The 14,112-nt window shown below is 41.0% G+C and overlaps 1 protein-coding gene across 4 annotated transcripts in view; it reads right to left on the bottom strand.

Moving 5' to 3' along the window:
• Positions 1-14,112, bottom strand: part of CTNND2 (catenin delta 2) — a 931,760-nt gene that overhangs the window by 201,777 nt on the left and 715,871 nt on the right. For all 4 annotated transcript variants that reach the window (XM_042997513.1, XM_042997503.1, XM_042997520.1 and 1 more), the window contains one exon: positions 11,029-11,242. In XM_042997513.1, the coding sequence (XP_042853447.1) occupies positions 11,029-11,242 (214 nt within the window). The remainder of the gene's footprint in view (positions 1-11,028; positions 11,243-14,112) is intronic.

Raw genomic sequence — 14,112 nt, 5'->3', positions numbered from 1 at the left:
AGTGGATTGAAACTTTGATTTTTAATTTATCCTTGGGAATTTGATATTTGGAGGGGTTTATATTAAAATTCGAAGCATCTCTGCATTGCTGGCATTTCATTATTGGAACGTCTCTATTCATTTTTATCTTTGTGATGCTGTTTAATCTTATGGAAGAACCTCTGATATGCTATGTTAGACAACATGGTGGACATTATTTGGGATAAGAAATAAGTGTGGGATTTAATTTTACACTTTGGGAACACAGTGACCCTGGATTTGATTTAAATGATGTGCTACCCTCATTCATTTCAGTGCCTTTTAATATAATATATAAAATGCCCACCAGGAGTCCCAGGTTATCACCAAAAAAACCCAGGAAGATAGAGGATAGGCTACCTTGAAAAATGCTTAGCTCCTGCTTTGGAGAGATGAGCCATGCCTCTTGGTGATCACAGCCAATAGGATTAGAAAAAAACAGATTGGAGGATGCTAGTCAGGAAAATGCTTCCCCTCTATTCCAGTGTCTCTTTCCATGAAGGGTATTTAGTTAATGTTACACCCTAGACTTATGCTGCAAGAGTAAACCCTCTTGGCTAACAGACCTAAAGAAATGCTTCCACGTTGGCTTCTATCAGCAATAGAGACAATACTTAGTAATATTTACACTTTGTCTTATCTATGGAACTGTTCAGAATTCATGCAGGCAAGAGATTATCAATAGGGACATAATGGAATAAAGAAGAGAATGGAAGGAGTAACCTAGCAGATGAGACATTTTATCATGTTTCTGTAAGATGCAAACCAGATGGAGGGGAGTTGGCTGATGAAGTTGCAATGGAAGCCAGCACAGCCCAGGATGAACACAGAGGGGACTCCATGCCAATGATCCAATGTGGTGACTGCCTGTCCTGGTGGAACCTAGGGAAGATTCATGTTCAGAGAAGGCAGGCCCAGGGAATGTAGAAATGAGAAGGGAGGGTACCCAAGGGTGACTGCTTCAAAGGAAGCAGCTGCCCACCCTCTCATTATCCATTCCTGCCTGGGTGCAGAGGACACCTCGCCCCCACACTGTCCACTCCTACCCAGGTGGAAAAAATACCCGGCAGCCAGAAAATTGCTGGCCCCTCCCTAAAGGGCAGACAAATAAACAACTCAGAAGAATATTCTCCAAAGAGATTGACTGCACAGGAGGAGAATGGAAAAGCTAGTGTGGATATCTGAGCCTTAGAGAAAAGCTCTCCTCATCAAGATCCTTGAAGGATTCCCCATCACAACAGCTTATGCTTACCTGCTCACCTGAAGTCAAGTTCACAGTTAACAAGCTTCATGGGTAAGCACAGAGCTCAAACTCTCTACTCTTTCTGTCTTAAAAATGAACAAAGAGGCAACCAACGGAATGGGAAAAGATATTTGCAAATGACATATCAGACAAAGGGCTAGTATCCAAAATCTATAAAGAGCTCCTCAAACTCCACACCCGAAAAACAAATAACCCAGTGAAGAAATGGGCAGAAAACATGAATAGACACTTCTCTAAAGAAGACATCCGGATGGCCAACAGGCACATGAAAAGATGTTCAACGTCGCTCCTTATCAGGGAAATACAAATCAAAACCACACTCAGATATTACCTCACGCCAGTCAGAGTGGCCAAAATGAAGAAATCAGGAGACTATAGATGCTGGAGAGGATGTGGAGAAACGGGAACCCTCTTGCACTGTTGGTGGGAATGCAAATTGGTGCAGCCGCTCTGGAAAGCAGTGTGGAGGTTCCTCAGAAAATTAAAAATAGACCTACCCTATGACCCAGCAATAGCACTGCTAGGAATTTATCCAAGGGATACAGGAGTACTGATGCACAGGGGCACTTGTACCCCAATGTTTATAGCAGCGCTCTCAACAATAGCCAAATTATGGAAAGAGCCTAAATGTCCATCAACTGATGAATGGGTAAAGAAATTGTGGTTTATATACACAATGGAATACTACGTGGCAATGAGAAAAAATGAAATATGGCCCTTTGTAGCAACGTGGATGGAACTGGAGAGTGTGATGCTAAGTGAAATAAGCCATACAGAGAAAGACAGATACCATATGGTTTCACTCTTATGTGGATCCTGAGAAACGTAACAGAAACCCATGGGGGAGGGGAAGGAAAAAAAAAAAAAGAGGTTAGAGTGGGAGAGAGCCAAAGCATAAGAGACTGTTAAAAACTGAGAACAAACTGAGGGTTGATGGGGGGTGGGAGGGAGGGCAGGGTCGGTGATGGGTATTGAGGAGGGCACCTTTTGGGATGAGCACTGGGTGTTGTATGGAAACCAATTTGACAGTAAATTTCATATATTAAAAAATAAAAAATAAAAAAAAATTTAAAAAAATGAAGCACAGAAGACAGACACGTAAAGAGGTAATTATTATAAAAGATAATCAGTGCAACGATATAGGTATCAAAGCATCCACACATCCACACACACATACGCACAGATGTTTACTAGCATCCCTCAAATAATACAAAGAATAGTATAAATTGAAACAATACTCTTCATTTATCACATTTTAGGCTAACAGCAAGATAAGGATGATAGAAAGTGAAAACTCTACCAAAAAGCTATTCAATTAAGTTGCAAAACAATCCAGTCAGAAGAGGACACTCACCTAGAAAATGTAGACATAAGCAAACATATACCAGTTTGTTTCTTCTTAGACGGACATCAGCAAGCCATCCCACAAACACAGGGGTAAGTATTGAAGTTCCAATAAAACACAAGTTCAAAATGGCTGCCTGGTAATTGAGGTAGCCAAGCTTGACAGTGCAAAAGGGGATCATATTGCAGACGACTTCAAAGAAAATGAACCTCTCACACAGCTCCACCAGAAACAAACAGATTCTAACCCGAATTTTTTCCACAGAGTATGATGAAGAGAAATAACCAATATGTCTTATAGTTTTCTCCTTCTCAGTGCGGTAATTTAAGGATATTTCTTCATCCGTTATTTCAAAGTCTGTAACAGACATGACTACCCTCCTTGAATACAACTTTTGTTAGTGTTTTGAACTTGGTGATTTTTTTTACTCCCAACCCTCTAATGAAAAAATAAATACGATCTTTGCTTTGAATTTCACAACTCCAAAAAAAAAAAAATGAACAAAGAATTCATCGTTTTTCTATGGTTGAGTAATATTCCATTGTGTGTGTGTGTGTGTGTGTGTGTGTCTGTGTGTGTGTGTGTGTGTGTGTGTGTGTATACCAAATCTTTACCTGTTCATCAGCTGATTGGCACTTGGACTATTTACATAATTTGAAAGTTCACTGTGTATAAACAGTCATTCAGGTAGCATCTTTCCTTAAAATACATGGTTTTATAAATTTATGTGTAGAAGCATATGGAAATAGCCGTGTCCTCAATTGCTTGAAACTACACTGTGTATAAACCTTTATTAAAGTGACATCTTCTTTCATCAAAAAAAAAAAATGGGTAGACAACTGGTCTCTATGCATTTAAAGTAAGTGTGCAAAATCAATGAGAAGACCCCCATATAAACAAATAGAAAGAAATGACAACAGAGAAAAGTCAGATGATTCATGATGAACAGAAAACAAACCTTAGTTCAAAATAATATCCTGATTAAAATTCCAGAATTGTTTACATTCATAGAGTAAGTACAGAGGTTATAAAAAACACAAAGGGGAGTTCTTAAGATTGAAATAAGAACACTGTTAATACCACTAATAGTATCTCAGTATATCCCTGCAAAAAACTCCCTCATGGGTAGGTTGAGAGTAATGTGGGATACTGAAGAGATCTCTCACCATGTATGATAAAAAGAAAAAGGGCTCCAAATTATGTAAGCAAATAGAAGAGAGAGGAAAAGTCCAAGAGGTCCAAAATCTGACTATCAATAATCCTAAAAAGAGAGGATAGAGAAAATGAATACATTAAAAAAAATAAAAATATAGTTTTCTGGCACTGTAGATCATGACTCTTTAAACTGAAAATGTCTAACATCAGTGAATTTTTAAAAAGGCAAATACCTAGATATATCACCACAGACTTTTATGTCTCAAGGATAAAATTGTATCATAGAAGATATTCCTGAGAAAAATAATTTCTATCCCTCCATGTCTAATGAATGTCAATCATGTATGAGGATTTAGCGACATTTTCAGAATTTCATCACCTAAGCACCTTAATTAATTAATATTTGGAAGTTATAAAAGAATAAACCAAGAAAGAGGAGGGCCTGGGATCTAGGAGACAGACATTCCAAACCTGGCGAGCAATACAGCAGTTCTAGAGAGCAGTCATCTAATTCTGCCCTCAAAATAGAGGGTTCTGTTCATGAGCTCTCTGGAAAACCAGGGAATTAATGATGATAGAAATCACGGACAAAGTTAAGTTGGTGGGCATTATAGATGATGAAGGATGTTAGATATGATGCCAGAAGTGTACTCCTTTGACAAGGATCATTACTTTGGACCCATTGGGAAAGAAATGTGATGCCTGGGTACCACATGGATCTGCTCTTCTGTCATAATGCAAAGGCTAATCTCTGGCTTTCAACTTTTGAATCAAGCTATAGACAAACCTGGAAGACTGACTATGGTGACAGAATAGACTGCAAATACATCCAACCTTGACAATGTCAAAGTCAAGTACGGCGACAGAGATTGTGAAGAAGGGTGAGGACAGAAGAGTACTATTATTTTTATCTTATAATATGGGTGATGAGACCACGTCTTTATTATACAGAAGAAATAGAGGCTCAACCTTGAAGTTACTGACTGAATGTACTGAGGAACCAAAAATAATGGGAAAGGAAAAGGCATGAGTGGTGAAAATGTGAAAAATCCTTCTCCACCATACTAGAAAGTCAGTATGAAAAGACTATGATCATTGAATTACATAGAGTGAAATAAGCATATTATTTAAAGACATGGAATAAACAGGAGAAAACTAAAAGACAAAGCAGAGGCTAAGGCTGAAAGCCTCTGAGAGGCTGCGAGTGTCCAAAACCAGAGGACAGATGAGGCAGCTGGGGACTCTTGTTTTCATTATAAGCATTTTTATGCAATTTCATTTTTTGACCATATAGATCCATTACTTTGATTAAAAATACTAAAGTGCATTAAATTATCATCTTTGCCACTTCAGATCCTTCACAAGTAATTGCTTTAAAAAGATGCATTATGGGTGCCTGGGCGACTCAGTCGGTCAAGTGACTGACTCTTGGTTTCAGCTCAGGTCATGATCTCATGGCTCATGGGTTCAAGCCCCGCATCGGGCTCTGCACTGACAGCTGCAGAGCCTGCTTGGGATTCTCTGTCTCCCTCTCTCTCTGTCTCTCTCTCTCTCTCTCTCTCAAAAATAAATAAACATTAAAAAAAAGATGCATTATGGAATGAGGCCAACAGGGTCTTCTTTATTTTAAACCCGGCAACACTATTACGCCCTCATGGTTCTGCATTTATTTGCATTGTCTTCTTTCCTGGGCCAACACATGTGTTTGCTCACATCTGGGAAAAGATGAAAAACTCCCTCGATCTGGGTCTGTAATAGATTCCTAGGGCTGCCACCGCAGATCGAGTGAACTAAACAACCGAAACTTACATGGTCAGAGTTCTGGAGGCTGGAAGTCAATGGTGAAGATGTCACCGGCATTGGTTCCTTCCGAGGCTGTGAGGAGAATCTGCTCTGGGCCCCCCTCCTGGGTTCTGGTGTTTTCGGGCCATCTGTGTGGCGCTCCTTGCCTCGCAAAAGCATTACCCCATCTCTGCCTTTATGGTCACGTGGCCCCTCCCTGTGTGTGTCCGTGTCCAAATTTCTTCTCTTCGTAAGGACACCAGCTATATGAGATTAAGGAACCACCCTAATCTAGTATCCTAATTTAACTAATTACATCTGAGTCACATTTTGAAGGGCTACCGGTTAGGGCTTCCACGTATGAATTTGGGGGTGGGGTGTACATAATTCAGCTTCTAACCGACGCGGCTTGAAATCAACGGACCTAATGCTAGTCAGTAAAATAAACTGAGGCTTATCTCTTTCATTAGTTAAGTCAGGATAGACTATTCGAGTATCTGAAACATAAGATGGAAGAAAACACAGCTCTTGGAGAAGCAGAACTCTTCAGGACACTTGCTTTCAACAGAAATAAAAGTTATTTATTAGGTTTTATGGTTTAATAAAAAGTGGCTTATCGTGATTTGTAAAGCATTCTGAAATCTTTAGTTGGGCATTTCAAAATTTAGGTTGATTATATCCATATTTGGAGAGAGAAAAATTATATTAGTCAAGCCCAAAGGACATGCAGAATTTGTAACCAAAGTTTATTTGGATATTTCCAGTAATTGCTAGCATATAATAGCTTCAACTGGATTTAAATACAATTCTGATCATCTCATAGCAATTATTGCATAGGAAGAAAATTATTTATTGCAAGGCCTAATAGGCAGAGGCAGAATATATTCTGCTGTGGATAGACACCGCAGTGCAAACAGGCAGCTTTTTTTTAAAGTATGTATGTCTATGTGTTCAATGTGAATGCATGTAAATAGCTCAATTTTAACATTTTATTATTGTTCAAACAGTTTGCCAAGGAATATTCAGTAAATAATTTAAAGCTCTCCAAGAACATTTCTTTCTTCTAGTTTTTTATTGGTTATAATTTGGCACTCTAGATCCTTCTGGTTATAGGGCTTGGCTCTATCTAATCTAAAAATCTCGTTTAGAAACATGCTTTATTATTTTTTTAAAAAAAATCACCAACACTGTTCTTTCCAATATTTGTTTATAAAACATCCCAGCTTGTAAATATCTAAAGAGGAATTCAAAGGCAACTTCACCCTTCCAGTGTATTCTAACACGCACTGGTTTTCATGCATTTGCTAATATTCAGGGAGAGGAATGCAAGAGAAAAAGCTCCCTTGTACTGGCAGGGCTCCATCATGTACCATGTTGTTACTCCTTGCTAGACTCGGAATTAGGCCTGCTGAAGAATTACAACGGAAGTAAAGGGCATAGTTGCTTCACTACTTAAATCACTATTTTATTAATTCATGTATGCACATCTAACCTAATTCCAAAAAGACTTTAAGGAAACTCCACAGCCGAAAAACAAATAATCCAGTGGAGAAATGGGCAGAAAACATGAATAGACATTTCTCTAAAGAAGACATCCAGATGGCCAACAGGCACACGAAAAGATGCTCAATGTCACTCCTCATCAGGGAAACACAAATCAAAACCACACTGAGATACCACCTCACGCCGGTCAGAGTGGCTAAAAGGAACAAATCAGGAGACTATAGATGTTGGCAAGGATGTGGAGAAACGGGAACCCTCTTGCACTGTTGGTGGGAATGCAAACTGGTGCAGCCACTCTGGAAAACAGTGTGGAGGTTCCTCAAAAATTAAAAATAGATCTACCCTATGACCCAGCAATAGCATTGCTAGGAATTTACCCAAGGGATACAGGAGTGCTGATGCATAGGGGCACTTGTACCCCAATGTTTATAACAGCACTCTCAACAATAGCCAAATTATGGAAAGAGCCTAAATGGCCATCAACTGACGAACGGATAAAGAAATTGTGGTTTATATACACGATGGAATACTATGTGGCAATGAGAAAGAATGAAGTCTGGCCTTTTGTAGCAACGTGGATGGAACTAGAGAGTGTGATGCTAAGTGAAATAAGTCATCCAGAGAAAGACAGATACCATATGGTTTCACTCTTATGTGGATCCTGAGAAAGTTAACAGAAGACCATGGGGGGAGGGGAAGGAAGAAAAAACGTTAGAGAGGGAGGGAGCCAAACCGTAAGAGACTCTTAAAGACTGAGAACAATCTGAGGGTTGATGGGGGGTGGAAGGAGGGGAGGGTGGGTGATGGGCATTGAGGAGGGCACCTGTTGGGATGAGCACTGGGTATTGTATGGAAACCAATTTGACAATAAATTTCATATTAGAAAAAACAGGAGGGTCCTTGTGACAATGTGACAGCAGCAGTGAAGAGCAGCGTTTATGACTCCATCCTCCAGGGCCATCATGAGCCTTGGTGCTCATCTAATTAAGTTTCTAAAATGTGGACACATTTGTCAGAAACTTCCCTTTCAATATCTAGCAGCCGGCATTACATGGGTGGGAGAGTTCCCAACAGAGCCTCCAACCATCACAGTGGGCTTTGTCGTAAGCATGGCAGTGCCGGTGTGGGTCTGCTGAAGCCACATGTGCAGCCACAGCCCCGCATGTGCAGATGTCCAAGGGTTAGCACACGCCTGATGGCCGCAGAAATTCCAAAGCACCTGAGAAATGAACAATAAGGATGAACGGAGACCGTGGGCTTAGTGTAGCAAAGCATTTGCCAGGCTTGCGGGGAGACAAGAGTCTCAGAGGAGGCGTGGAAAGAGAAAGATAAGAAAAATGGACGATTTGATGTCCTCGAGGTTAAATCAGTTAGCTGTACTAAAATACTGGATTCCCAAAGTTCCCCAGGAGCCAACGGAATCCAAGCTTTCATAGCTCACCTTGGCAGATGAGTGCTGGGATGGTGCTGAAGACGAAAATGACCCTCTAAAGCTCTTTGAGGGATATTCATTTGAATCCTTTTACTTTGGTTCAGGCAGTAGAATCAGCTCTCGCTGGATCTGCATCACTGATGCTATGTCTAAACAGAAGTCAGCAGAACCTTGCCGGTTTCCAGGCACCCTCAGATTTCTGCCAGCATGGGGGTTCAGAAGCCTTTGTTATTACAGACTGGCCCGCAGCAGCAATTCCTTCCATGCTGGAATGTTCTTGCACATGCTTGCTTCTAACTTCTCTTTCTGGAGCAGTAGCTTTGCCAAGATGCTTATTGTTTTTCAAGAGTATCTACCGGGGAAACCTCAGAAGCCATGGGCTTCAACCCATCAAAATGTTTTAACAACATGTTTTTCTTTGGGAAAAGTAAAACTCATGCATGAAGTTCAGCCATGCATGATAAGTCCGTGACTCCGGAACGGCAGAAAGTATCTACTGAAGTAGCAAGCACTGTCTTTCCGGAACTGTTCAGCCCCCGTGGCTTGGATGGACTCATGACAGAAGACAGCATTTCTTTCAGGAGGGGAAGTGGAATTGAGTTTCAGCCCCCAGCACATGCTTATGAAGAAACACTGAGTCGTGACATGACAATGGGTACAAAGCTTTGCCAAGAAAGGAAACTTCTTGACATTCTGAAGAGGTTACCTGCCTCTGATGTTTACACACGAGGCTCACATAGAAATTTTCCATGTTGCCCAGATGCATAAAATGGGAGACATCCGGCATCTGTCAGAAGCAGTGTTTTGGAGTGGCTTCCAATGTCAGAAGAGGCAGGAGCATGTTGCAGTGGACGATGTCATGGGACAGAGGTATGCTGCCGTTTTCTTTCTGGTTTAAGCCATCAATCACCTCAGCCTTTTGCATGTGGCCGAATTTCCTTGGCAATGAGATAAGCCACCAAAGAGGGTTTGTGTTGGGGCAAATCCAAATTTCGGTAAAATTTTGAAATCATGAAATGGACGCATAATGTGCACAGCACAAGGTGCTGCTTTAGTTCTGTTGGCCTCGTGCTCCCATTGGCACGGCCTTCATGCCCAGAAGCGCCATGATGTTTTCCATCACACGTATTGAGTCCTTTCTCTCAATATGAAAGTAGGGATGGGGGTTCATAACCATAATGGCAAGGCACATTTTCAATTATTTAACTTACCCCAAAACGGTCCTACACATCATAATATCTGATGATAATAGTTTTACCTTTAATGGCCCATATTAGTTTGGTGTGAAACATCATTTTAATAGCACTGTAAACTTAATGACGATATTCTTCCATGAGGACAATTCTCCACTTAGAGAAATGAAAACAAAACAAAACAAAAGGAACTGGGGTCTAGTTCTAATTTAGCTAAGAGTGCAAAAGAAATGTGACAATAATCTTGAAGGGTGTACCTTTAAGAAAATACGCTGAGGCTGAGAGTCTTGACCTCACATTGAGCCAAAATTGATGCCTCTCAGCTTGGGTAAAGTATTTTCTTAAATAAACAAGATCACATATACCTCATGAGCATAGCTACAAGGAAGTTTTAGAATCAAGACAGAAGGAAGATCAGTAGCATCACGGAGGATTAGAGACCCCTTTCTTGAGTCAACTTTGCAATCCGTTTGCCAAACGCTTGCAGGGGAACTTTGATGAACCCAAACCCGAATATCGCCAACAATATGGGTCACCAAGAGGAGTAATCCGAAATCCCATCTTGAGGCCCCTTCTGTTGTTAGCATTCCAACAAGTATAACTGCACATTTCGGAGGTGAGGGATGAGAGTGATGGCATTCACACGGATTTTACTGCATTCACACGTATTCCAAGAAAGGTACTGCTAAATGCTTACAAGTTCTCACTCTTCAAATCCTCGTGGCTCTCTGAGGCGCTACGCTAGTGAACTCCACTTTACAAAGCTCCAAAGTTCTACGTTCACAGAAAGGCTTTCTCTCATGTTCACATTCGAAAAATTCCCTAACATGTAATCCTATCACCTGGGAACCTGGACTAGGCATACATTTTTTTTTTCAAGAAAATAACCGTTAAGTACACTAAGACCTCTCTTGTTAAGTACACGAAGACCTCTCTTCCTAGCCACGTTATAAACAAGAATATCCACCTTCCTAACGGTCACTCACGTATTTTGTCCTTTCATCAATTTTTGTTAAATGCCATTTTAATGATGACCTATAGGTATTGTAAGACGCTGAACCACTTCCAAATCAAGGGACAGAACTGAAATATGGTCATAGGATTTTAGGAGGGTAATGGTTCCTGGATTCTAATGCTCTAATTTGGCTACTCCATGTGTGTGAAATTAGATGATCCATGGAGCCCCTTGTTCCGCACATGCGTACTGGGACCTGCCCACGGCGTGAGCCCTCTGAGAGGCCCTGCTCCACCATACTTGGTTAGCACTTTTGCTGCCATGCTGGATGATGGTGATTTCATCTTGAGAGGCAGGCGTGCTGTTAACAAGGATGCTCACCTGTGACCAGCTCCCGGATCTCCAGGTCGGTGGTCTTGCGGAGTAACCTCACCAGTGCTGGGATGCCGCCGCAGTTTTTCAGGGCAATTTTGTTATCGTCATTGGCCTTCCCATACACCAAGTTTCTCAAGGCCCCACAGGCACTACGGTGGACCTCCGTCATCCGATGATCCAGCAGGTCCACCAGGAGCTGGATGCCTCCTTGTCTCCTTATCTGCAAGAGCACAGGGAACAACTTTTGCCTTAGAGAGTCAGAAGCTGTCGCCACGTAAACTAAAACAGGTTTTTTCCCTGTGAAGCTGTCGCTACAATGCATTTCACTGAACTGCATTAGAGCCCACAAAGGAAAAAGCAAGCAAACCCGTGTTCTCCTTAGATGTGATCGCCTCACTTTGATGAATACCCCAGCGGTAAAACGTCAAACATACTTCCTTTCGAGTTCTAGATTTTAAGAAAGGTGATTGTAACTTCATAATGGGTGGACATTTCTCTATAAAAATATGGCACATACTCATTGCATGAAGTAGATAGGAGGACGAAAGATGTTTCTCACTCCTGAGACTTAATTACATTTAACCTCTGTCTTAACGGGCTGTGGGACTGATGTGCAAAATGTTAAAATTAGGCTTAATTGGAAAATTCTCTCAGCATTTCAAAGGAACCAGAAGTAAATGAGAAACCAGGACGGACACAAGGACTCTCATCTAAGAAGCTCGGGAAAGTAAGAAAGTCACAATTAGAGCCGGTCGGAACACTAAGACCAACGCATGTCATGCTTAACTCAGGTATTAGATTAATTAACAAAGTCACATTAAATTCTGATGTTCTTGTTAGCCAAAATAGTTTTGATTTTTTTAAAATAAGTACATGGAGAAAAAAAAAAACTCCTTGCAATATGTTTCTAGATGAGTCTTCTCGCTGTCCTTTTAGTCCGATTTTTAAATTAAAACGGAAACAAATGGGTTTGTTAACAGACAGACTGTTTCATGGAGTTTTCATTAGCAAAGCTGGATTTGAATATTTCTGCATTTATATGGAAAAAAGAACACAGCTCCTTCAGTAATACTGTCTTCTTTTTTTGAATTCAACATCCCTCAGGGATTGAAAAATTACGGTTTGGCACGAACCATTATAATTTGGCACCTTCCCTATTCAGTTGTCTTATCACAGAAAACTCATTCATCCCACAGATGTGCCGAGCACATGGCTAAACCCCCACCCTTTCAAAGGTGTGAAAATGTGACTTTCTTTGTGAAGCTACTCCACCCACACTATTTAAAACTGCACCCTGATCCGTACCCCTCCCTGATACAGTTCTTATTTTCCCTTAATCCGTTACAGAATTCTTCATATCCCTTGTCACGTTCTAACTTCTTTATTATGTATCTTGTCGGGGACTATCTGCTAGAATCTTGGTTCTTGGAGGGCCAGTCTGCTTTTTTTTTCTTTTCTTTCTCAGTATTTATTTATGAAGGTTTTTTTAAAAAAATGTTTATTTGTTATTTTTGAAAGACAGAGAGAGACAGAGCATTAGCTGGTGAAGGGCAGACAGAAGAGGGGGAGACACAGAATCCGAAGCAGACTCCAGGTGCTGAGCTGTCAGCCCAGAGCCCAACATGGGGCTTGAAGTGAGGAACCGCGAGATCATGACCTGAGCCGAAGTCGGAAGGTCAACCGACTGAGCCACCCAAGCACCCCAATATTGATTTATTTATTTTGAGAGAAAGAGAGAGAGATAGAGTGTGAGTGGGGGAGAGGGAGGGACAGACAGAGAGGAAGAGAGAGAATCCCAAGCAGGTTCCATGCTGCCAGCGCAGACCCTGATGTGGGACTCGATCTCATTATCTGCAAGATCATGACCTGAGCTGAGATCAAGAGTTGGACACTTAACCAACTGAGCCACTCAGGTGCCCCAGGGCAAGTCTGTTTTTGTTCACTGAGGGATCTCTTACCCTACCCCAAGTGCAGTGCCAGGCACATAGCAGATGTTCAACAAATATTTGTCGAGTGAATGAGGAGGGAGACTCTATTACCTGTGACAGCAGTGTTTCTCAGATTTGTTGAAACTTGACTTTTCGAAACTGAGTAATATCCCTCATTTGAGGGGGGGGGGATAAATACAAAACGCTTTCTGTGTACAAATGTCTCCAGTGGCTACCGCAACTCTTTATACCAGCTTAGAGATAAAATGAGGGTATGCATCATTCACAGGAAGTGGGCCATCAGATAAATCCGAATATGCTGTAGGAATTACTTCCATCCACCAACAAAACGAAAACAGAAAAAGCTGCAATTCCCCCAGAACTCCTGGCCTCAAAGTCCCTAATCTGGGAAACGAATATGGTGTTTCACATGTCATGTCTCGGCAGAGCAGGACCAGGGACAGAAGAGGGAAGGACATGGGACAGGGCTGTTAGGGAGGGCATTAGCGTCTGTGACGTTCCTGCACAGCTGGTGGTAGCAGGTACAACCCAGGGAAAGTGGCCAAGCATGTCAGTGGGTCCACTAAAAATTCGAGAAGGAAGCAGCAAACAACTTTCCCCTGATGTACAGTTTTACCAGTGCTTGCTTGGTGCCCACTCAAGAGAGATAAAGTTTGTAATCACTGTGACCATGTCCCGTAGATGCATCTGGGTTACAGCCACACCCACTGTATCATAATATTTCAGAAAGGATATTCCATTTGTACAAAAGTTTAAGCTATAAGTATTGTTTTCTCTATGTGTGTTTATTTGCATGTGTGTGCTTTACTTTAAAATTATTTGGGTTTAATGATCTTAATAATGATGAAACCATTAAAAAAGAGTTAATAAAGCCATTTCTACAATTGACTGGTTATAATTAAAAGCAGTTGGTGTAGCAAATCTATCTATCTCTATATTTTAGCTATATTGTATAATTAGTATTTAATTTTTAACATATTTCCCATTCATACAACTTAGTGAATTAAGCTATTAAAATATTATTCCAAAGCATTAAAAAGGAAAAAGGATTCAAAACAAATGCAATATCAATGCTTAATGGTTTCATGCGAACACAATGTTTTCGGTGTGGCCCTAATTAATGCCATAGTTCTAAATTTAA

This window comes from Panthera tigris, chromosome A1 (genome assembly GCF_018350195.1).
Source record: "Panthera tigris isolate Pti1 chromosome A1, P.tigris_Pti1_mat1.1, whole genome shotgun sequence".
NCBI classification, from domain to species: domain Eukaryota; kingdom Metazoa; phylum Chordata; class Mammalia; order Carnivora; family Felidae; genus Panthera; species Panthera tigris.
This window is presented reverse-complemented; position numbering and strand designations above follow the sequence as displayed.